The sequence below is a fragment of the Scomber japonicus genome, chromosome 10, assembly GCF_027409825.1.
Source record: "Scomber japonicus isolate fScoJap1 chromosome 10, fScoJap1.pri, whole genome shotgun sequence".
Lineage (NCBI taxonomy): Eukaryota > Metazoa > Chordata > Actinopteri > Scombriformes > Scombridae > Scomber > Scomber japonicus.
The window spans coordinates 32,185,736-32,209,838 of NC_070587.1; the positions used below are offsets into that span (position 1 = coordinate 32,185,736).

Genomic DNA, 24,103 nt, shown 5'->3' on the forward strand with positions numbered 1-24,103 from the left:
CCCAGCAGCTCCGTCCTGGCTGGGCAGGGTCCACAGCAGCCAATGACACTGCTCCATGCTGCTGGGGGAGATACAGCTCAGCATACCATTGGTGGTCACTGCTGCCAGGGTCCGGCGACAGAGATCCAGGCATGTGTATGTGTTTATGGGCAGAGGGGAGCAGAAGGATTGGGTCACTGCTGGGCTGGAGGTCCATACGTCTACTATGGAGGTGAGGGTCCATCTGATGTTTAAAGGAGTCTGGATAGTATAGCAGTGCAACAACTTTTTGAGGGTTTTTTTGGTTGTTAACCCTCTTGTTGTCCTCGAGTCAAGGGAGGAAGAAGGAAGGAGAGAAGTAAGGAAGGAAGGATGAAGGAAGCGAGGAAAGGAAAGAAGAAAGGGAGAAAGGAAGGAAGGAAGGAAGGAGGGAGGGAGGGAGGGAGAAAGGAAAAGAGGAAGGAAGGAAAGAAGGAAGGGGTGAAGGTAGGGGGGAGGGAAGGAAAAGAGGAAGGGAGGAAGGAAGGAAAGAAGGAAGGAGGAAGGAAGGAAAGGAGGGAGGGAGGAAGGAAGCGGGGAAAGGAAAAGAGGAAGGAAGGACAGAAGGACAGAGGAAAGAAGGAAGGGGTGAAGGTAGGGGGAGGGAAGGAAGGAAGGTGGGAGGGAGGGAGGAAGGAAAAGAGGAAGGGTTCATACTGACTATTAAAACCTTCAAATGAGCTTCAATGTAAAGTGATGGAGACTAAATCCACAGTGTTTCCACTCAGTCATTTAAAAGTAGATGATCAGCTTCTATTGAGCTTCATCAGTCTGAGTTATTATATCAAGAGATATCTGAGTACTCTATGTAGTAGTAGTAGTAGTACTCTATGTAGTAGTAGTAGTAGTACTTTATGTAGTATTAGTAGTATTTCCAGTGTTTTTATCATCATATCTCCTCTTAGTGTTTCCTGTTTCTCTGTGGTGGAAGTATAGTAACAAAAAGACTTTGCTAGTAAAAACACGTTGAAACATAGAAGATGAAGATTTGACTCATGTGGACGGCACAGTTAGTTAAAGTTGGACTTTTATACAACTGTGACTCTTTGTTTTAATTAAACTTGCTGCAACGGGGGAAAACATTTCACTGTTTGACATTCTTCACCTGCGTACTTTAAGGACTCCCCCTCTGTTCATTAGATAACTCAATGTAAATGTACTAATTATCACCTCTTCATTAGCAGATACACAACAATGATGTGACTGAAGTAGCAGCTTTGACTGATTGTTGGTATCAATGTTCACAATCTCAAATTCCTTTTAAAGGTTTGGTTCACGTGTGTATTAAGATAGCAGTCAGCTGTCTGAACAGTGAAAGAGGTTTTACTCACTGTAGTCATTCCTCCTGTTCATACTGACCATTAAAAGATCTTAAAAGAACTTTTAAATGCATTTTACACAGAAGAAGACAGTTTGGAAAGACTGAAAAAGAAAACATTGTCAGGCTGTCAAGGCTGCAATCTAAGAGTCTGGACTGGACTCTGTTGATAGTTGCTGTTCCAGCTTGTAAGCCTCTTCTGGGTTTGACCAGCCTGCTCTCCTCTTGAAGATTTTATTTTGGTGGTAAAATGATGGATAAAAGATATGTAACAATGTGCTCAACTCATGATAATACCTTGAAAACTGGCTGCTGGATCCTTAAAGTAGTTAACAATGGAAAATGAAATATAATCCAAATACTGTCTCTTCAAAAAGTACACACAGCTCTATTGAGGTCCAATAATTAGCCCTAAAAGGTACATTAATGTAGATTACACCTTGTGGGACATAAATGTACTCCTACTGTACCTTTATAAATACTTCAGGAGAACATTCATCTTGATAGAACTAATTCAGTACACTGGATTTACTCATAAAGCCAATTATCTTATTAGACTTTTCAATGATAAGTTGGGTCAGTAAAATCTACATTATGGTTGGGATTGACTGTCAGGGCTCTCTGCAGTTCCTCAGGTAGAGATAAAATGATCACACTTCTTCTATAGGAACACATTTTCAAAATTCAGCCAGCCGTGAGGAAAAACTACCAGCATTATCTGAGCAAAACTGGAAATACAGGTACAACACTGGTCTCTATACAGTGCAAACCACAAGGGTACAAATGGGTCAAGGGTACAAAAGCTGCCCTGTAGAAGGTACTGCCCCTGTGACAAGCTGCTAAAGTACAATGATGTCCTGTATTTTCTGAGAGTGTAGTGTGATATCAGTACTTAGAGCCAGTATCACAGAGGTTTAGGGTCAAATGCTGTATAACAACATTTGTTTGTTTCATGCAGTGAGGAGGAACGTGGTAGTGGGAGTGGAGGTGGTGGAGGAGGTCGCTGTTGAAGACACTCTAGAAGTTATGTAAGTATTTTGTGATTTAATGACATTAATAGTTTTTATACCATTGTTGTAAGATGTCATCATTGTGATGCACAGTATCACAGTTATGTGGTTTAAAAGGGTGATTGCTGTCTTTTCTCATCTCAGAACAGAGGACATATACACAGATGATCTGCTGGATCCTGACCTGCTGCAAGATGACCAGCTCTACCCAACATGAGCCCCCAGTAACTTTCAGTGTCTCCTGTTTTGATTGTAAATAATGTAAACAAAGTTACTGTTGTTCACGGTTTCTGTCGAATTTGATTGTATTTAATATATTTATCCTAGTGTTATGATTATTATGTTCATGTTGGTATGTCCTTGACAAGCTGTTATATTTTGTTTTAATGACAAACACTGGCAACTGTGATTAATAAACTCTATAACTGAAAAATTGTGTTTAAGTGATACTTTTCATTTTTGTAATTAACTGTAATAATATAATATAATAGCCTATAATATAATATAATATAATATAATATAATATAATATAATATAATATAATATAATATAATATAATATAATATATAAATAGTGGACTACTACTACCAGCATGCATTGCTACTGCTTTCCCGCCGACGCCTTGGCCATACGTCATCATCACGCTTCCTGCTGAACATGGCGGCTGCTGCAGTGAAAACAAAACACTGACGATGAATTTTGGACACATTTTCTGTTGATTTGGAGTCAAAACAGTAAAAATGTCGGATTTATTAACACTAACCCCCCAGGAGCGACTGGACCGTCTGCAGGAGCTGACAGAGTTCACTGAGAGCTGCAAAACACAGCTAGACGGTTTATTAGAGACGTTGGGATGGTCGCTGGACGACAAGGACCCTAACCAGGTAACGATAACGGTTAACGGTGTATTAGAGACGTTGGGATGGTCGCTAGGCTATAAGGACCCTAACCAGGTAACGATAACTGTTAACGGTTTATTAGAGACGTTGGGATGGTCGCTAGGCTACAAGGACCCTAACCAGGTAATGATAACGGTTAACGGCTTATTAGAGACGTTGGGGTGGTCGCTAGGCTATAAGGACTCTAACCAGGTAACGATAACGGTTAACGGCTTTTTAGAGACGTTGGGGTGGTCGCTAGGCTATAAGGACTCTAACCAGGTAACGATAACGGTTAACGGCTTATTAGAGACGTTCGGGTGGTCGCTAGGCTACAAGGACCCTAACCAGGTAACGATAACGGTTAACGGTGTATTAGAGACGTTGGGATGGTCACTAGGCTACAAGGACCCTTACCAAGTAACGATAACGGTTAACGGCTTATTAGAGACGTTGGGGTGGTCGCTTTTCGACAAGGACCGTAACCAGGTAACGATAACGGTTAACGGCTTATTAGAGACGTTGGGATGGTGGCTAGGCTACAAGGACTCTAACCAGGTAACGATAACGGTTAACAGTTAACTGTTTATTAGAGACGTTGGGATGGGCGCTAGGCTACAAGGACCCTAACCAGGTAACGATAACGGTTAACGGCTTATTAGAGACGTTCGGGTGGTCGCTAGGCTACAAGGACCCTAACCAGGTAACGATAACGGTTAACGGTGTATTAGAGACGTTGGGATGGTCACTAGGCTACAAGGACCCTAACCAAGTAACGATAACGGTTAACGGCTTATTAGAGACGTTGGGGTGGTCGCTTTTCGACAAGGACCGTAACCAGGTAACGATAACGGTTAACGGCTTATTAGAGACGTTGGGATGGTGGCTAGGCTACAAGGACTCTAACCAGGTAACGATAACGGTTAACAGTTAACTGTTTATTAGAGACGTTGGGATGGGCGCTAGGCTACAAGGACCCTAACCAGGTAACGATAACGGTTAACGGCTTATTAGAGACGTTGGGGTGGTCGCTTTTCGACAAGGACCGTAACCAGGTAACGATAACGGTTAGCTGACGTTAATTTAATGCAGGAGGGTCTACAATTATATTCATTATTGATTAATTTGTCGATTCTCATCAAGGAAAGCAGGATATTGTCACAACCTAGAGTCATTAAATATTGAGGAGTTTTTTTGTTTTCAAAGAGGCTTGAATGATGAATTGATTATCAAAATCTTTTCAGATAGTTTGTCCTTTCTTTCCAGCTTAGAATTAATACTTATCATCTTCTGTTTGTGCTGTTTTTAGGAAGCGATGGAGCAATGTCCGTATGACCCTCACCACCAAGTCCCCGTCAGAAGCATGGAGAAACACAAAGCTTTCTGTAGCCTCAGAAAGATGGGCTACACAGCTGAGGAGCAGGTAATACACACACACACACAGACACACATACACACACACACACACACACACACACACAACAACAACAACAACAAGAAACCAGACTGCACTAGTGTCTTTTCATCCATGACACGTAAAACATCAAGAACTTTAGTGTTAATCATCATCCATCCATCTATCCATCCATCCATTTTCTGCCACTTATCCGGTGTCAGGTCACAGTGACATTAGGCTGAGCAATGACGTCCAGACACCCTTCTGACGCCCAGCAACTCATCAGCTCCTCCTGGAGGATCCTAAGGTGTCCCAGACCAGGAGAGATATATAATATACCCAAACCACCTCAGCTGGCTCCTTTCCATGTGAAGGAGCAGTGGCTGTACTCCTAGCCTCCCCCGGATGTCTGAACTCCTGACTCTATCTCTAGCTTCTCAAATGAATAAAAAAAAAAAAAAAATACAAGATTAAGGAAAGCAGCAAATTCTCTATCCTTACCTCCAAGGCTGAACCCAGGCACTCCAGAGGAAAGTCATTTCGGACGCTTGTATCCATGATCTCATTCTTTGGGTCACTACAAAGCTCGTGACCATGGGTGAGGGTAGACTGACTGGTAAATTAAGAGCTTCACCTTCAGGCTCAGCTCTTTCTTCACCAGGACGGTCTGGTGATGCTGCAACGATCCCACCTGTCAATCTCACGCTCCATCTTACCCTCACTGTAAAGTAAAACTCCCAACCGTGAAAGGGCAATCCACCTTTTTCCAGCAGAGCACCATGGTCTCAGATTATTTGGAGGTGCTGACTCTCATCCTGACCGCTTCACATTCAGCTGCAAACCGTCCCAGAGCCTGTTGGAGGTCCTGATGTGTTCATCATTAAAAAAGCATTAAGAAGTTGTATTAATCTTTTTCAGGAGGAGATGATCGACCCTTCGGTGTGTTACGAGAACAACAGCATCAAAACCTTTACAATGGGTGAGTTATAATACTGATGATTGTTACAGTGAGGCATTGATTTCCTTTATTATCAGCCAATACTTTTTCCATTTGAGATCCTGTAAGTGGTTTTCCAGGTTTGTATGATCAAAATCTTTTGAGATATGAATCAATTTGACCTCCAAAAAAATGCACATTTTAACTGTTGTCATGAAATATTGAGGCTTTTAGTTGTTTTTTTAATCTTTACTGAAGGATGAAACGCCTCAAAGAGAGTCCTCATGATAAGAAAGTGATCTGAAATCATATTTATTTCAAAGATGGAAGTCAAATCTCTTTGTCTCTGGCTCAAATCATTTCCATCCCTCTCCAGAAAACACTTCGTTCATTTTTTCCACTTGTCATCCTGATATTTCTTCCTGTCTGCAGACAAACCCACGCAGCACCAAGTGATCCTGCAGGCCAGATCTGCTGCTCCACTCATGAGGATGGAGGGAGTCTTCTGGCAAGGTATCATCATTTTAAATGTGTTTGTTGATCTGGGTCAGGGACTACGGAAGAACACTAGACTTTGAGCTAATTCTGTTTTTTTTTACAGTCATTTTTATTTACATGCACTATCCCTGACAAATAAACTCATACAGTAAATAAGACCAAACTGTTTTCGCTGTTGTGCTGCCATCCAGAGATGTGACAGCTTCTCATTAAAAGCAAAAGCATACAGTGAGAAATCAACATTCAGAGAACATGTACATTTACCCAACCAGACCACTAGAGGTCACTGTGGACTTATCTTGTACTAAATTTATAAACTCATCACCAAATAGTTTGGTCGCCTGCCTCCATCCAGGGTCCCTGCTGATCCTTAAAAAGTCTTAGAAATTTAGTTTTTGATATTCAAGGTATAAAAATGTCTTTAAAATATTTGAAGGTTTAGGTATTATGTTTGATTTAAGCGAAATAATATATGTTCAGTTGATGTTATTTCTCATTATTATCATTATTTTCTGATTATTTTACATACAACCAACCAGTTAACTCGTTAATTAACAAAATGAGCTCCACAACAGTAAAATCCTGCTTTTGCATCATTATATGTGTCAGCAATGGTATTATTTTTAAAAAGGTCTTAAAAGTCATTAAATGTGTTCCTAAGAATGTGCAGATACCCTGTCACCTCCAAAATTGAACCCATAAACCCATAATCCCTAAAAAGATCCTGAAATTATTTTAATTCTGGGTTTTTTTCTCTTCACTTTTCTTTTAATGATCATATTTGTGTGTAATTTGGTTTGTTGTGTGTTTTGTTTTCAGCAACACTGGTGAGTATTAGAGAGGAACTGGGCTCTAGAAAGTTCTGCTGCTCTGGTTCAGGCTTGCCTGATTACGTGCAGTATCCTTTAAATGTCATATCCTTTCCAAACCACAGGGGCTGGGCTGGGACACACACACACACACACAGAGAAGTACACACACACTTTTCCCTGTACGTGTTGGGGAAAGGCGTCATATAGTCAGGCTTCACAGGTCACATTCATGTGGAAGGAAACTTTATCTTAGTGGCACATTGTTATGTGGTTTCAGTATATTTATGCTCATTATACAAAATATTAATGTCACTTCCTCTTTCCATGAAATCCACTACTTCAATGATCACATACTGAAAAGAGGATATTCACAATCAGTTTCATCATCTGCATTTCTGTATGAGAAATGAGATTATAAACAGTTAATATTTCATAGTTTTTAAAGTATAGAGCATGTTAAATTAAAAAAGTGTGTCTTAAACCAACAGGAGCTTAAATGAACATGAAGTGTGTTTATGTGTGTGTAATGATTCCTCCTGTTCATACTGACCATTAGATCCTTCATCATGTTTACAATGGAAGTGATGGAGGACTAAATCCACAGTCCTCCTTCTGTGGAAACATGGATTTAAAAGTTGATGTGAAGCTAATATGAAGCTTCAGAGTCCAAATGAGTCAAATCTTCATCTTCTATGTTTCAACGTTACAGTGTTTTTACTAGCAAAGTCTTTTTGTTACTATACTTCCACCACAGAGAAACATATATACACTATATATATACTATATATACCATATATACTATATATACTACATCACAGAGAAACAGGAAACACTAAGAGGAGATATGATGCAAAAAACACTGGAAATACTACTAATACGACATAAAGTACTACAACTACTACATAGAGTACTACTACTACTTCTACTTCTACTACTACTTCTACTTCTAGTAGAATAAATACAAACAGGAGTTCTGTCTTCCCAATCTAAAGAAATAAGTGAAATGAACAAAAAAAGTGTGTATATATGCCCCCCCCCCCGGTCATTTGTCAATGTGTAAAGCCTCTCTGGTCGTCCATCAGGTCAGTACTCCGGCCAGCCCGTCGATGTTCCTCAGAGCCACAAGCGAACTGTGTGTGACCTCACTGTCGCCGACCGGTTGGCTCTGTACGATCACGTGATCGGCGTCTTCAACAGACAGAAGGAAGCCGGCTCCTCCAGCAACGATGATCTCTACGTAGATTTGGTGTCCAAACTACAGAAGGGTAAAGCTCGCTGGCTTTCAGAGCGTCACACAGACCCTCAAACATCACAATCATGATATATTGAGTCAGAACTGTTTGAATCTTTGCTGTCAGAACACAAATGAAACTATAGTTTTGGATTCTTCCTCAGCGTGCTTGTTCAGTAAAAGAAGTTGTGTGGGTTTTTTGTGTGTAGATGAAGAACAAAATGAGCCAAAGACTCACCTGGAGCTGATGGCAGAGATGAGGGACTACAAGAGGCGGCGTCAGTCCTACCGAGCCAAGAACGTTCACATCACTAAGAAGTCTTACACTGAGGTATGAGCGAGCCACGGGAGAACGTTCACATGGTCTTCTACCTTTTCACTCACATTTTCAGACGTCTGTGGGCTTTGATTTGTTGCCTTTTATGGAGCCTGAAGAGAAGTCAGTGATCTTATGTGTGTATTGCAAGCCACAGTGTGAGATAAGGATCTAATGAACTTACGATGCATTGAAGGCTACAATACAACTGAATATACAAGAAAACATCATTGAGCATTGCCTTAATATAGTGAAAATGTAGAATATATGTTTTAAAAATTCAGCCTCTGTGACAGTTGTTGGTGACTCAGTGTTCTTGTGGTGAACTTTGATTAAATATGAAGTTTTATTTTGTTGAATTCACATGAACTTTACGAACTTTACGAGTAAATCTTTCTCTATATTTTCAGTCCTGTCAAATGTTCACAAAGCATTAAATGTATTTGCCCAGTTATGTGGCTTGAAATACATTTTTCAGAATTTAAAGTCATAAAATGTCCTTAAAAAGTTTTATTTTCAATTATGGCATTTTGAGGAGATTACTTCTTTTAAATATAACATTATTTGGACCTCAGTCTCTATTGTTTTTTCTAGGATCAGTTTATTTCTCAACAGTTTTTAAATTAAAACTAATATAGGGTATTCTCTCCAAATTTGTATTCATGCAGTTAGTTTTAAATCTACATTTTTGTGAAGAGTTTTGAAGAGAAGAAATATTTATCAGCAAAACTCTTTCTTGTTTAAATATGATTTAAAAAAACAAAAAAAAAGTATAATGTTGTTTTATCACTTTGATTGTTCAGGTGATCAGAGAGGTGATCAACGTTCACTCAGACGAGCTCTGCAAGCAGTGGAGAGAGGAGAGAGAGGAGGAGAAGGACGAGGAGGAGGAGGAGGAAGGAGGAGAGAGATCTGAACACTCGTCCCACAGGTAGGAAGAGAGAGAGCAGTGACCTCTGACCTCCTGATGAGCACATATCAAAGCTTCTTTTTTTTAACAATGAAGATTATTTTTTGACAGACGTCGGTCGGATGAAAGGCAGTCGGTGTCGTCAGATTCCCGTCAGTCCCACAGCAGACGCCACCGCAGCCGAGAGAGAAGCCACGAGAGAGAGAGCAAGAAGAAGAAAAAGAGGAGGTGAGAGAAAAGTTAAATATAACAGAATCAGTTCAGGCGGTATAAATGACCAATATTTCAATTTTAATAGTGTAAAATCTACTGATTGGGGTCATTTTGGATTTTCCAGTAGGGATTCTCGATCACCAGACGACAACCATCACCACCACCACGAACGAAAGAAGAAGAAAAAGAAGAAGAAAGACGAGCGGGAGAAGGAGAAGTGAGAGCGCCGGATCAGCATTTACGTGAAGTCAAAGGTTGTCGTGGCCTCTGCGGGTCAAAAAGATGTCAGGTGTCACTGATTATTTTAAGTTTACACACTCAGGGGAGGAAGAGGGAGGGGAGGGGGGAGGGAGGGGGGAAGTAACAAACGGGGAATAAAGTTTTAAAGAACCAAACACTGCAACAATTTGAGGGTTTTTTTGTGCGTCATGAACAACGTTTTGAAATATAACACCACTGCTTTTCATTTCAGTGTTTTTACAGTGTAATTACATTGTTTGTCAGTCATTAACAGACCCCTCCTCACCCCCCCTCAACCCCCAGGATTGGCTACTCAAGACTACAGAGGAATGTTGGACAGGAGTGTCATAGCTGGCAGTTTTACCTTAAGGGTCAAAGGTCAGCTGGTTTTTGGGCTTGATTTTTTTTTTTGCTGTGTGGCTGCAAATGTTTACACAGGATTCCTGCAGTCATTCAGGAAACTTGAGTAAAGCTTTTATTTTGAAATTTGGGCTTCTGTGGTTTGGAGAAGTTTGATGATTTGTAGTCTCCAACCCTGCTCCTGTAGAGCGACTGCCTTGCATGTTTTAGTTATCTCTCTCCACTCTAATACACCCGATACTAATTATTAACTCATTATCAGGCAGCTGAAGCTTTTCAACGGGCTTGATAATGAGTTCATAATTAGACTCAGGTGTGTTAGAGTGGGCAGATACCTAAAACATGCAAGGCAGTAGCTCTCCAGTAGCAGGGTTTGTAGGGAAATCTTTAAAAAAATGAAGAAAACAGTTTTTATGATTTGTGTAACTCAAGTCAAAGTTGTATGAAGCCACAATATCTGTAACACAAATATACATGTGTGATTTAGGAAGTTTAAACTTAGCTTTCTCCACTTAAATAACATTCAGACATTAGATGTACCTACTAAACTCAGTCATGGTTTCATCATCAGTCCTAAAACCACACAGATGCATTGTGGGTAACAGTGCAAATAACAGCATATATGGATAAATATGTATAAACCTAAAGGTGATTGGTCAAACAGTGCGTTGCTACGGTAGTAACGCACTAGTTGCCCCCCTCCCACTGAAAACATCCTCCAGTGCACCTGGATCATTGGCGATATGGGGCGGACACACCAAAAAACTAAACCCTGATTGTTTTCTACACGTCACATTGAATATTTAATGTCACTGTGTGGGTTAGGGTTTATGTTGTCAGAGTGGGAACTTCACCTGCTGACTAGATCTCACAGTCAGAGGTGAGAGATGGGGAGGGGGAGGGGTTGACCTCAAACCACAGTTCACCAGAGTTGTGTGTGAAATAATTGAGAATAATATCAAATCAGTCTGTAGTCCACTAATTGGTTTAGTCTTGACTCTGGGCTGAATCAAATATCACAAATGGTAAAAACATGCAAACATTAAAACAAACAAAACAAAGAAACCCCCAATAATAATAATAATAATGATAATAATAATATAAAAATAAAAACAAAGTAGAGAAAAAAAGAAAGAGAGAAAAACAAAATAAAAGACTAGACTAGAATAGAGCATTAAATAAAAATAATAAAAGGCTGGACTAATAAAAGTAGCTTAAAAAAGAGACTAAGAGACAAAAGAAACATGAAAGCTCTCATCATGCTCTCTCTCTCCCTCTCTCTCCCTCTCTCTCTTTGTCTCTCTCTATCTCTCTCTTTGTCTCTCTCTCTGTCTCTGTCTCTGTCTTTCTCTCTCCCTCCATCCTCCTCTGTTCTGGTGTTTCTCTGTTGATGCTGGACTCTGGTCTCAGGTATTTCTCACCTTGTTGAGAAGCGGACGGAGAGGACGGAGATGTTCCCGTCAGTGCCTGGGAACCTGAGGGCTCCTGCAGAGAACGGAGAGGAGAGGAAAGAGAAAGAGAGAGAGAGAAAGAGAGGGAACCAGCAGAGGGATCATGCTGTGAGGAGGAACAGCTCAGGGAAAAAGATAAAACAGCTTGAGGATTGTTTTGTTTTTTTTGTCCTCGTCTGAAATCCCCCAAAAAAGCTGAAGATCCTGAGTGAGATCTGGTGTGAGTCTGCAGCAGCATCATGGGAGCCTCCAGTGAAAAGGTAAGAGGGTCAGCGGCCCCTCCAGGGTTTGTATGGGCGAGGAACCAGAGGAGAAATACTTAATTAGAAGTAAAAATATAGAAGTATTAGGAGCTAAATGAACTTAAAATACTGCAGATAAAAGGAGTCATGCAGAAAGTTGGGCTTGTGGCTGATTTATTAAATAAGTTTAACCCATCATATTAATATTAAATGTTAATACTGATGAATAAAGTGTTTAATTGAAGCAGCAGCTCAATGTGGAAACAGTTTGAGCTGATTTAAAAGAGTCCGAAGATACATCTGAGGAATCAAGATGATTGAGAAGGGGGGAAAAAACAGCTGTGTGACATAAATCTGCATAAAAGTTCAGCATTTTTGAGAAATATTGTGAGTTTTACCTCTTTTGGCTGCAAACTATTATTAATTTGAAGCTAAATGAGGAGAGAAATGTTAAGTCATAAACATCTGAGACACAAACACATTGATTCTTTATAAGGAGCAGTGATTTAAACAGATGATGGAGAGAAGAAGAGTAGAAGTATTGTGTGTTCAAGAAATAAGAAAATATGTGTGTTGTAGGTTTTTACACAATGGGATCTATTCAAATTGACTTAAAATCCTTTATGAATAACTTTATGCCCTCAAAAACCTTAAATATGCAGATATGAAGTCTTCATTTCTACATCTTCTCTTAGATTAAAGTTTGTCTTGTGGCCTTTAAACTGTGATATCAGAAGCCTGTAAAACCCATTCAATTATCAGAATATTTAACCTGCTTCAGCATTAGCAAAGTTTCACTCCCTTTATATATCATAAAAGTATATTTGAGCTTTAAACCTTTATTATTATAGAAGAGGAGCTTCATGTTATTTATATAGTTTAGATTAGAGCAGATTTACGTCTGTTTTGATCATAAAACACAAAACCGCTGTTGCTGCTGCTTCTTTTGGCATTTATGAGATTAAAGCAGAATCATGAAAACCTGATTTTAAAAGGAATAGAGAAAGAGAAAATGAAAAAAATCTCTTTATTTGGACTCAACAGGTGCTAAACCAGACTAAGAAAATTCAACTTTAATCAAAAAATAAACTTAAAATGCAAACTTAAAGATGTGTTGAATGTTATAAAACAATAGACTGTCGCTTTTTGTAGTGAAAACATAGTGATAATGAAATGAAAGCGTCTCACCTCACTGGCCCAGAGGTCCTGCAGGTCACATCTGTACACAGCTGCCCACAGCTGCTGCTAACAGACTCTGACCTGTGGTTGATTTTTAGTGACTGTTCATCCATCAGAGCCACAAAACACAATAAAACACAATATTTCTCTTCATTATACGCATTATCTGAAGGATTGTGGCAAATAATGTTCATGTAGGAATGCAGGAGAGTGAAAATATCTCTTCATTTTGCACACATTAATTGTCTCGTTGAACAAAAGCAGACATTGGTTCTGCTGCTTGCTGCATGACTTTTGGGATATTTTATGAGTTTATTATCAAGAAGAGAGTTAAAGAGATGACCTGAAATAGAGGAGGAGAAAAGAAGGGATGTTGTGTATCGAAGGCTCAAAGCCAGAAGCAAACCAAAGCAAGCTGTATTTCTGTGTTTTTAACTAAACAAAAAAAGTCTGAAAATGTCTTTAAATGCTTTAACCCTCCTGTTGTCCTCAAGTCAAGGAAGGAAGGAAGGAAGGAAAGGAGGGAGGGGGAAGGAAGGAAGGATGAAGGAAGGAAAGGAGGGAAGAAGGAAGGAAAGGAAAGGAAAGGAGGGAAGAAGGAAGGAAAGGAAAGGAAAGGAGGGAAGAAGGAAGGAAAGGAAAGGAAAGGAGGGAGGGAGGGAGGGAGGGAGGGAGGGAGGGAGGGAGGGAGGGAGGGAGGGAAGGAGGGAAGGAGGGAGGATGGATGGAAGGGAGTAAGAAGGAAGGAAGGACGGAGGAAAGAAGGAAGGGAGGAAGAACGAAGGAAGCAAGGAAGGACAGGAGGGAGGGAGGAAGGAAGGAAGAAAGGGGGATGAAGGAAGGAAAGAAAGAGAGAAGGAGGGAGGGAGGAAGGAATTTTGAGGATTTGACCCAGGAGGACGACACAAAGGTTAAAAAGTAATCAGTTAAAAGTAATATTTCAGCTTCCTGAATGATCCAAAACAACATTTCTGTGAGATTTCAGATAAGATAATATAATATGATATAACATAATATGATATAATATAATATAAGATATTCCTTTATTTGTCCCACAATGGAGACAGTTGCATTGTTACAGCAGCAAGTGGACAGTAGAAGTAACAGCAATAAGAAATAGTAATAGAAGGCCAATAAATAAAAAGTACAGAAACAATAGAAGATAAATAAAAGTGTGTTTACAGTCAGTTTCCTCTTTATCTGTCAGTTTATTGGTTCCTCTGTGAGGTTAAACGTACAGGCTTGTCTCCTCCGTTGGCGTTCAGCCTCACACTGAAACTTCAGGAATGTCAGATGAGTCTGAGAAGAGCTCAGCGGTTTTTCATCCCGACAAAGAAACCTCTCAGTCTGTTCACTTCTCACCCAAACACCAGCAGAGTCTCACCTGACCCCAAACGCTGACCAACGCTGAACCTCAGCAGCCGCAGAGCAACCAGAGTGTCCTGCACGCTGTAAATAACAATGATCTGAACCTCAGCAGCCGCAGAGCAACCAGAGTGTCCTGCACGCTGTAAATAACAATGATCTGAACCTCAGCAGCCGCAGAGCAACCAGAGTGTCCTGCACGCTGTAAATAACAATGATCTGAACCTCAGCAGCCGCAGAGCAACCAGAGTGTCCTGCACGCTGTAAATAACAATGATCTGAACCTCAGCAGCCGCAGAGCAACCACAGTCCTGCACGTTGTAAAAAACAATGATCTGAACCTCAGCAGCCACAGAGCAACCACAGTCCTGCACGCTGTAAAAAACAATGATCTGAACCTCAGCAGCCGCACAGCAACCAGAGAGTCCTGCACGCTGTAAATAACAATGATCTGAACCTCAGCAGCCACAGAGCAACCACAGTCCTGCACGCTGTAAATAACAATGATCTGAACCTCAGCAGCCGCAGAGCAACCAGAGAGTCCTGCACGCTGTAAAATATGAACCTCTGTTTGAGTATCGGGTCTTTAAATCAATGATCTGATCCTCGCTGACGCTGCAGGGTCCAACCTGAGCTCATCAAGCTTCACTCCTATTCCTCTTTTGTTTTAGATCATAATAACAATAATAATAATAATCATTTTATTTGTAAGGCAAGGCAGCTTTATTTATATAGTACATTTCATACACAATGGAAACTCAATGTGTTTTTAACAGTAAGAATTGGAAATAAAAAACATATAAACATGCAATTTGAGAAATAAAAATAAACCCCAAACATTAAAAAGAAGAAAGAATAGAGAATTAATAGAGGATTTGTAGAGCAGCTTTCATTCAATAAATGCAGCTCAACGTGCTTTACAACTAAATAAATGACATTAAAAGGGCCTGTAGAAGCTGATAATGTAATTAAAAAAAACCTTCATAACTCAATAAATAATGTAATAATCAAAGATTAGAGAAAAAGTCCAAAAACTGAAAACACATTTGTGCATCAGAACTTTGTTTTTTTTAATTTCGTCTCCCATTAATCATCTCAGCAGCCCTCACATTTATCTGCTGACCCTTATAAAGTCCTGAAGATTCAATGCTGCCTGATTTTTATGCAATGCAAATACTTTTACTCTGAATAGTGTTGATAAATGTACCTGCTAATACTTCTAAACTTTTACTGAAGAAGAACTTTTAATGCTAATAGAGTATTTTTTACAGTGTGGTATTGTGTAAAGAACAGTAAAGGACTTGATGAAGCTAATTTGATAAATAATTTGGATTTGGCTTCAAGAGTGTCTTTAAACAGCAGAGTAAATACATGTTTTCTGCAGCAAGTAACTAAATGTAGTGTAGTCTGATCCTCTGATGATATTAAAGGATGTGTGTTGTGTTGTGTTGTGTTGTGTCTCTGCAGGCGTCTCTCCTCTCCAAGCTGCTCGTCTTCCTGCTGTGTGTCGTCTCTTCTCTCTGTCAGGATGAATATTCTGGATACCACTCAGGTCACTAAATATAATAATATACATCATTTATCTGTCATTAAACAGCTTATTCACACACCAACAAAAAGGGGAAATTACATTGATTATTAAAGAGAAAGATGAATAAGAATATGTTTGTTAGGCTTAAGACTAACAATTATTTAAATTTCTCTCATTATTTAGTCTAAAGATGACCAAAACGTTTCCATAACAATTAACCAGAACTATCAGATTCATTTTAATATTTCTGACTCTGATTATCAGCCAAACATGAAACCAAAGAGTTTGTTTATTTGGAATAATCTGAAATTTAATTGATCTATTAAAAGTATGTATATCTGCTGTTAACAGTAAAAGTTTGGTAGTTTTATTTAATAATTGATGAGATTAAAAGAGAGTAATTAAACTCATATAAAGTTCTGTGGATTCAAGGTTATTAAAAAAGCATCAATGGAAAAGTGTGACTCAGTTCTGATCTGATGAAAGTGAGACTTGGATTAAAACCAGTGTGCAAACCAGAGTTATTATAGTTTTTATTTTTTATTTTATTCTCAGTTTAGTTTTTTATTTTAGTTTAGTCTTAGTTAGTTTAATAAGCGATTAAGTTGTTTTAGTTTAGTTTTTATCTTAAGGAATTAACTGGTTTTAGATTAGTTTTTATTTAGTTTTAGATTAGGCTCGGGAGGTAGAGCTCGGGAGGTGTAGAGCTCGGGAGGTAGAGCTCGAGAGGTAGAGCTCGGGAGGTAGAGCTCGGGAGGTGTAGAGCTCGGGAGGTAGAGCTCGAGAGGTAGAGCTCGGGAGGTAGAGCTCGGGAGGTAGAGCTCGGGAGGTAGAGCTCGGGAGGTGTAGAGCTCGGGAGGTAGAGCTCGAGAGGTAGAGCTCGGGAGGTAGAGCTCGGGAGGTAGAGCTCGGGAGGTAGAGAGCTCGGGAGGTGTAGAGCTCGGGAGGTAGAGCTCGGGAGGTAGAGAGCTCGGGAGGTAGAGAGCTCGGGAGGTAGAGCTTGGGAGGTAGAGCTCCGGAGGTAGAGCTCAGGAGGTAGAGCTGTTGTCCTTCAATTGGAAGATTGGCGGTTCGATTCCCGGCTCCTTCAGTCTACATGTCGATGTGTTCTTGGGCAAGACACTTAACCCCAAATTGCTCCCGTTGCTGCTGAATGGTTAAATTCCCCCATAATGAGCAGGTTGGCACCCTGTGTGGTAGCTCCTGCCATCAGTGGGTGAATGTGTGTAAATGACATGTAATGTAAAGTGCTTTTTTAATTTTGTATTTAGTTTCTCAGTTTACTAGTTTTAGATTAGTTTTTATATAGTTTTAGATTGAGTGAATGCTGCTATATATAAGTACAGTCCATTTACCATTTATTTAATTTGAAGTCTTAGTTTCAGGTTTCCAGGTATTAAAGGAGTCAAACTGAACAGGAAACAGTAAAAATGGAGAACACGTAATGACAACAAGCTGATTCTTATCTGCAGTTCAGTTTAGTTTTAGTTAGTTTTGTATTGTTTGCAATTGTTTTTTTCACTGCTAGTTTTAGTTAATTATAATAACCCTGTGTGCATATGCTAACTGATTACAGGCATGTCCAAACTAATCCATAAAGGGCCATAATGTGTCTGCAGGTTTTTGTTCCAGTCAATCAAGAACACATGACTGACAGCAATTGATTAAATGAGTGGAGCCTGGTGTGCTCAATGAAAACCTGCAACCACATTATATTATTCTTAATTAAACAGCTCAGACATCTCTGATTTACTATCATGAACTTCTTTATTAACTTCTTTATTAATCAGTGTTCTGTTTGAGAGAAAACCTCAGTGTAGCATTCATATTTATGCTTCCTGTGTTGCTCATTTTTTTAAGATCCTCTTTACTTTTTAACCTTGATAGATGTAATGTATATTGTCTTGTAATCAAATTAAGGGCTCGTCCGGGAGTTGAACCCGGGACCTCTCGCACCCGAAGCGAGAATCATACCCCTAGACCAACGAGCCACTTGTAGAGGATGTGATTAGTCAAGTGTGTGTTCAGTCAGGAGCTTAAATATAACATGAAGTGTGTTTATGTGTGTGTAATGATTCCTCCTGTTCATACTGACCATTAGATCCTTCATCATGACTTACTGTGGAAACACTGTGGATTTAGTCTCCATCACTTTACATTAAAGCTCATTAGAAGGTTTAATATCAGTATGAAGAACAGGAGGAATGATTACAGAGAGGAGAAATAAACTTTCACTCTTCATATGAAAACCTGACTGCTGAGAAATAGTGACCCATCATTTAACTAACCTGTAGAATTTCCTTCCTTCTTTCCTTCCTTCCTTCCTTCCCTCTTTCCTTTCCTCCATCTTTCCTTCCTTCCTCCCCTCTTTCCTTCCTATCTTCTTTTCCTTCTTTCTTTCTTTCCTTCCTCCCTTCCTTCTGTCCTTCCTTCTTTCCCTCTTTCCTTCCTTCCCTCCATCTGTCCATCCTTTCTTCCTTCCTTCCCTCCATCTGTCCTTCCTTCCTTCCTTCCTTCCTTCCTCTCTCCCCCTTTCTTCCTTCTTTCCCTCTTTCCGTCTTTCCCTCTTTCCTTTCCTTCCTTCTTTCCTTCCTATCTTCTTTTCTTTTTGCTTCCTTTCTTCCTTCTTCCCCTTTATTTCCTTCTTTCTCTCTTTCCTTCTTTCTCTCTTTCCTTTCCTTCCAACTTTCTTTCCTGTCTTCTTATCCTTCCTTCTTTCCTCCCCACTTCCTTCCTTCCCTCCATCTTTCCTTCCTGTTTTCTTTTCCTCTCATCTTTCATCCCCCCTTTCTTCCCTCTTTCCCTCTTTCCCTCTTTCCTTTCTTTCACTCTTTCCTTCCTTCCTTCCTTCCTTCCCTCCATCTTTCCTTCCTTTCTTCCACTTTTCCTTCCTCTCTTCCTTCCTTCCCTCCATCTGTCCTTCCTTCCTTCCTTCCTTCCTTCCTTCCTTCCTCTCTCCCCCTTTCTTCCTTCTTTCCCTCTTTCCTTTCTTTCACTCTTTCCTTCCTTCCTTCCTTCCCTCCATCTTTCATTCCTTTCTTCCATTTTTCCTTCCTGTCTTCCTTCCTGACTGCTTCTTTAACTCTCTCATTATATAACTATTGACTGCTGGTTTAACTGAGGAGTATACTGTGTGTGTATGTGAGCAGGTTATACTGTTATACTAACAGTATACTGTGTGTGTATGTGAGCAGGTTATACTGTTATACTAACAGTATACTGTGTGTGTATGTGAGCAGGTTATACTGTTATACTAACAGTATACTGTGTGTGTATGTGAGCAGGTTATACTGTTATACTAACAGTATACTGTGTGTGTATGTGAGCATGTTGTACTGTTATACTAACAGTATACTGTGTGTGTATGTGAGCAGGTTGTACTGTTATACTAACAGTATACTGTGTGTGTATCTGAGCAGGTGAGGAACAAACCTATGAAGGATCAGTAATCGACCACTATGACATCTCAGCCTCTCCACAGCCAGGTGAGATCATGTGACACTTTTTATCCCAACTATAACCCATAGCACATTTAAAAAGTCTCATCATAGTTTATAGCCTTTCATTTGAACCTATTGTGCTTGTTTTTGATGTTTTTAATTTGCATTTTATATTATTATTATTATTGTTATTATTTATTTATCTTATTATAATCATTCTATAGTTTTATCTCCTTATCAGTTTTATTGTCTGTTTCTTTTATTGTCTTTTGTTTTATTGTCTATTGTCTCTTTTCTTAAATTAGTTTTAGTCCAGCTTTTATTAAACTTTGATTGATTGACTTATTGATTGACTTCTTGATTGACTTATTGATTGATTGACTGATTGATTGACTTATTGATTGACTGACTGACTGATTAATTGATTGACTGACTGACTGATTAACTGATTGTTTAGTTGATTCACTAATTGATTGATTGATTGATTGATTAATTGATTGATTAGAGTATCCCCCAGAGCCGACTCTCAGCTACTACGAGGAGCAGCGTCCTGCGGAGGATTACGACCCGTTCGCTCCGACGCAGGTCACCATGATCACTGAGGACACCTTCCCCTACGCAACCACCGCTGAGTCTCACTACGCCAAGGAGGACACAGAGACCATGGAGGTCCTTCCTTCCTTCCTTCCTTCCTTCCTTCCTTCTTTCCTTCCTTTCTTCTATCTGTCCTTCCTGTCTTCTTTTCCTTCCTTCTGTCCCCCATCTTTCCTTACTTCTTTCCTTCCTTCCTTCCTTCCTTCCTTCCTTCTTTCCTTCCTCCCTTTGTTCTATCTGTCCTTCCTCTCCTCTTTTCCTTCCATTTTTCCTCCCTTCTTTCCCTCTTTGCCTACGTCCTTTCCTCAATCTTTCCTTCCTTCCTTCCTTCCTTCCTTCCTTCCTTCCTTCCTTCCTTCCTTCCTTCTTTCCTTCCTTCCCTCCCTCTTTCCTTCCTTCCTTCCTTATTTCCCTTATTCTTTCCTTCCTTCCTTTCTTCCTTCTTTCCCTGTTTGCTTCCCTCCATCTTCCCTTCCTGTCTTCTTTCTTTCCTTCCTTCTTTCCTTCCCCCTTTCTTCCTTATTTCCCTCCTTCTTCCCTTCCTTCCTTCTTTCCTTCCCCCTTTCTTCCTTATTTCCCTCCTTCTTCCCCTCTTTCCTTCTTTTGTTCCTTCCAGTCTTCTTTTTCTTGTCACTTATTTGTTCAGATTATATAATGAATGATGGATTTGCCAAAAACTGCAGATTCTGACCTGTTAAATATGTGACTGAACTATTTATGCCTCATCGCTGGAGCTTCTTTTAAACCATTTCAATGTAGAAAAAGCAAGAATAGACAAACCATAGATATTTAAAAGGAGATAAAAAAGCAATTCAAGCTAAATTAAAACACAAAAACACACATCTGAGTCTCCATTGATGACTCTTTGCCCTGTTTTATGATTTAAATATGATCATGCTGCTGTTTCCAGATGTCACATATTTAACTTTAAAAGAAGAGGATGTCTTCAGTGTGTATTCTAATGTTCCTCTTTGTGTAACATCGCTGTTGTTGTTGTGTTTCAGGTACCGTATGAGTACCCTCCCTCAGGCCCCGACACAGGCTCCTCTGAAGAGTCAGGGGGCGACTCTGCACTCGGAGAGGAAGGTCCAACAGAGTGCGACTGTGAGCCAGGAGAGCCTGGGTTCGCTGGATTCGCAGGACCGAAGGTACCGACTCATTTCATCCTCAGCATTTCAGATTTATTATATTTTATTAATCTTTTATTTTATCCGTGTATTCTTAATCTTTACATTTTTATATTGTACTTCTGGTGTTTCCTTCCTATGTATGAAAAGTGTGATACAAGTAAAGTCTGATTGATTAATTGATTGATTATTCCTGCTGCTGTTACACTGTCTTGCCTGATGGGGGCACTGTTGTTCTCTGTCGATGCTTCATCACATTCATCACATTCAGTTTAACCTGCTTTACTGCTTCACTCACCCAGCCCCATTAAATCAGTAATATCATATCATATACATTATATTATTACAATAGAGCCCGACTAATATAGCAGTCAGCTGATATTATTGATCGATATTGATATATATGTTGTCAGATATGCACTGATATTTTTTTTAAAGTTATATACGCAGCATTTTATGTATATTTTATGTATTCTTTTTTCCTAATTCAAGTTAAATATATACATGCATATGTTTGTTTGTGCACTGATGTCATTTTATACAATCAAGTTTATAGTTAAAGTGTAATATATCATGGCCTCCATTACACTGGACTGTTTCATAACCACATTGCAAAAAAAATTGCATTGCATTTTTACATACATATTCCTAATATATATATCGGCTGACATATGGATATCATCATTTTTTACTCCCTAATATCCCTATTGACATCGGCCCCAAAAATTAAGTATGGTTTGGCCGTAATTACAGCATCATGTTTTTGTTAAAAGGTAAATATTAGCCTTTAAAGAAGCACACATCTTGGTAGATACAGCATCACTACAGTATGTTATTATGAGAATGTTACATTGTATTAGCAGAAACACCCTAAAATCTATATGCAACTAAAAAATGTAGATAATAAAGACACATGCAGGTTTATTTCTGTCTAAAACTCCTTCATCAGAAACACTCATATCACCGCTTATATACAAACCTATATATTACCTATTCAATTAGAATAAGTGTTGTTGTTGCAGTGTGTGTTTGTGGATGTGTAGGTCATTGGTTTGTGTGTTTGTGTCTCTGTTAGGGATCCAGAGGTCCGCAGGGTAAAGATGGTGAGCCGGGCGTTCAAGGCAGAGAAGTGAGAGACTAAAATAAAACACTGTCAGTGGTTGGTGATGAATAAAGACGAAAATAACCGCTGCTAATGTGTTTATACTGTGTGTGTGTGTGTGTGTGTGTGTGTGTGTGTGTGTGTGTGTGTGTGTGTGTGTGTGTGTGTGTGTGTCGTAGGGTTACAAAGGACCCAAAGGAGTTCGGGGAAGAGGAGGAGATGCAGGACCAGTGGTGAGTAGATCATGTTACAACCTGACAGATAAATCACAGCGAACTGAAAGTGAAAGGTAAAATCAGAAAGAGACTGAAGGAAAACGAAAGTGAAACTAAAAAAACATAAATAAGAGACGACGTCAGTTTAACAGAAACAAAACTGATGTAAATGTAAAAACATGATGTAAAAACTTCAACATTTTATTGGTTTTATTCTCTCAGGTTTGGTCAATAAAACAAAACTGATTTAAATAAAACTACTAAAAAAAGAAAAAATGAAACATGAACAGACTTTGATTTAAAGAATATTATAAGGTTCGCTCATATATCTCATGTAAAGATCTTACATTTGCTTTATGAATCAATTCTCAACAGCTAATGTATAATAATACTAATAATAATATAATATGTATATATATTTAAAAGTAATTAATCATCAAACATAAACATAAACAACCAGGCGTGAACTTTACTTCAATAACACACAAATTATGTTTTAATATGAACACAGTTGCAAATTTGAGATATTTGATGCCAGCACAAAAAATACTCTCCATACTTATAATATATATATTATAATATCTTTATATTTTATTTTTACTTTCACTTTCATTTTATTGTATTTTATAGTTTGTTCACAACTTTTCATTTAAGTAGCTTAAATGTTTGTTTTTATAAAATCTATGTGAAGTGCCTTCAGTATGAAACGTGCTATACAAATAAAGTTTAGAATAATAATAATGATGATGATGATGAATTATTATCATTATTATTCATCACTAAATATGATTGTTTTCTCTTTTCATAACACATTCAAAATACTGCAAGACTGACTTTTAAATTCTACTATTATACAAAAACTCAACTCAAAACCAAAAGCAAAAATATTCAAACTAACTTTAAGAAGTGAAACTAACAAAACTGAACAGCAGTAAGAGTGAAACCAGTTTGATAAAAAAAAACTTTAAAAAATCCCAAACTATAAAAAACGTTATTGTGAAAGTTTCTCGTTGAACTTCAGCGAGAAAAAAGTAAACAGTTTATTTAACATTTAAATAAATCAGACAACACATTGAGCGAAAACATATAATCACGTTTAACATGAATACAATTACATAATCAACTATAGAGTGATAAGTGATACGTTTAATCTATCTTTATATATATGTCTATATATACCTGTAGCTGATGTATTATCTTGTTATGCTGCATCTTGTTTTGACCTTGTTTTGACCTTTGACCTTTTCCTGTTGCAGGGCGACGGCGGACCTGAAGGAGACGACGGAGCTTCAGGTTTCTCTGGAGCGATGGTGAGTTTAACAGCCAGTCACAGATCAATGTAGGAGAGGAAAGGAGTGTGTTTGGTTAACAATAATGATTAATAATTATTTGTTGCACCACCGGAAAGCTGGAAACAACAACCAAACAGTTCAATTAAGAATATAAATAAAGAATAAACTTTGGAAGATGAAGGATTAGAGTCCAAGCTTTGACTATTCTGATCAGCCACTTAATAAACAATAATAAATACACAATATTCATGTGGGCCCAATCATTAAAAAGATGGAGGGAAGGAAGGAAGGAAGGAAATAAGAAGGGAAGGAAGGAAAGACAGGCAAAAAGGAAGGAGGGAAGAAAGGTAGGAAAGACAGACAGTGAAGGAAGGACAGACAGAAGGAAGGGAGGGAGGACAGATTGAAGGAAGGCAGGAAGAAAGGTA

At 38.9% G+C, this 24,103-nt stretch overlaps 2 protein-coding genes and 1 non-coding gene across 3 annotated transcripts in view; 2 read left to right on the forward strand and 1 right to left on the reverse strand.

The window, feature by feature from the left end:
• Window positions 1-3,011: 3,011 nt before the first annotated feature.
• snrnp48 (small nuclear ribonucleoprotein 48 (U11/U12)) lies at window positions 3,012-9,803 on the forward strand. Its single transcript, XM_053327091.1, has 9 exons — window positions 3,012-3,230; window positions 4,534-4,647; window positions 5,539-5,599; window positions 5,990-6,070; window positions 7,950-8,132; window positions 8,308-8,429; window positions 9,218-9,345; window positions 9,436-9,552; window positions 9,662-9,803. The coding sequence occupies exons 1-9, from the start codon at window positions 3,087-3,089 to the stop codon at window positions 9,756-9,758; spliced, it is 1,047 nt and encodes a 348-aa protein (XP_053183066.1). The 5' UTR covers window positions 3,012-3,086; the 3' UTR covers window positions 9,759-9,803.
• A 1,943-nt stretch (window positions 9,804-11,746) lies between these two features.
• Window positions 11,747-24,103, forward strand: part of zgc:113232 (uncharacterized protein LOC541546 homolog) — a 47,649-nt gene continuing 35,292 nt past the window's right edge. Inside the window, exons 1-8 of the mRNA XM_053327488.1 lie at window positions 11,747-11,848; window positions 15,842-15,926; window positions 19,325-19,390; window positions 19,851-20,014; window positions 20,956-21,087; window positions 22,142-22,195; window positions 22,348-22,401; window positions 23,640-23,693. Of these exons, the coding sequence (XP_053183463.1) occupies window positions 11,828-11,848; window positions 15,842-15,926; window positions 19,325-19,390; window positions 19,851-20,014; window positions 20,956-21,087; window positions 22,142-22,195; window positions 22,348-22,401; window positions 23,640-23,693 (630 nt within the window). The 5' untranslated portion in view covers window positions 11,747-11,827. The remainder of the gene's footprint in view (window positions 11,849-15,841; window positions 15,927-19,324; window positions 19,391-19,850; window positions 20,015-20,955; window positions 21,088-22,141; window positions 22,196-22,347; window positions 22,402-23,639; window positions 23,694-24,103) is intronic.
• trnap-cgg (transfer RNA proline (anticodon CGG)) lies at window positions 17,825-17,896 on the reverse strand. Its single transcript has one exon. It is a non-coding gene; the product is annotated as a tRNA-Pro (tRNA).

What these genes read in the sequence shown, in the direction of transcription:
- snrnp48 (XM_053327091.1), top strand. Translation starts at nt 3,087, where the DNA reads ATGTCGGATTTATTAACACTAACCCCCCAGGAGCGACTGGACCGTCTG. An exon ending in CATCAAAACCTTTACAATGG is followed by an intron (nt 5,600 to 5,989) that starts GTGAGTTATAAT and finishes TCCTGTCTGCAG; the next exon opens with ACAAACCCACGCAGCACCAA. An exon ending in GGTGTCCAAACTACAGAAGG is followed by an intron (nt 8,133 to 8,307) that starts GTAAAGCTCGCT and finishes TTTTGTGTGTAG; the next exon opens with ATGAAGAACAAAATGAGCCA.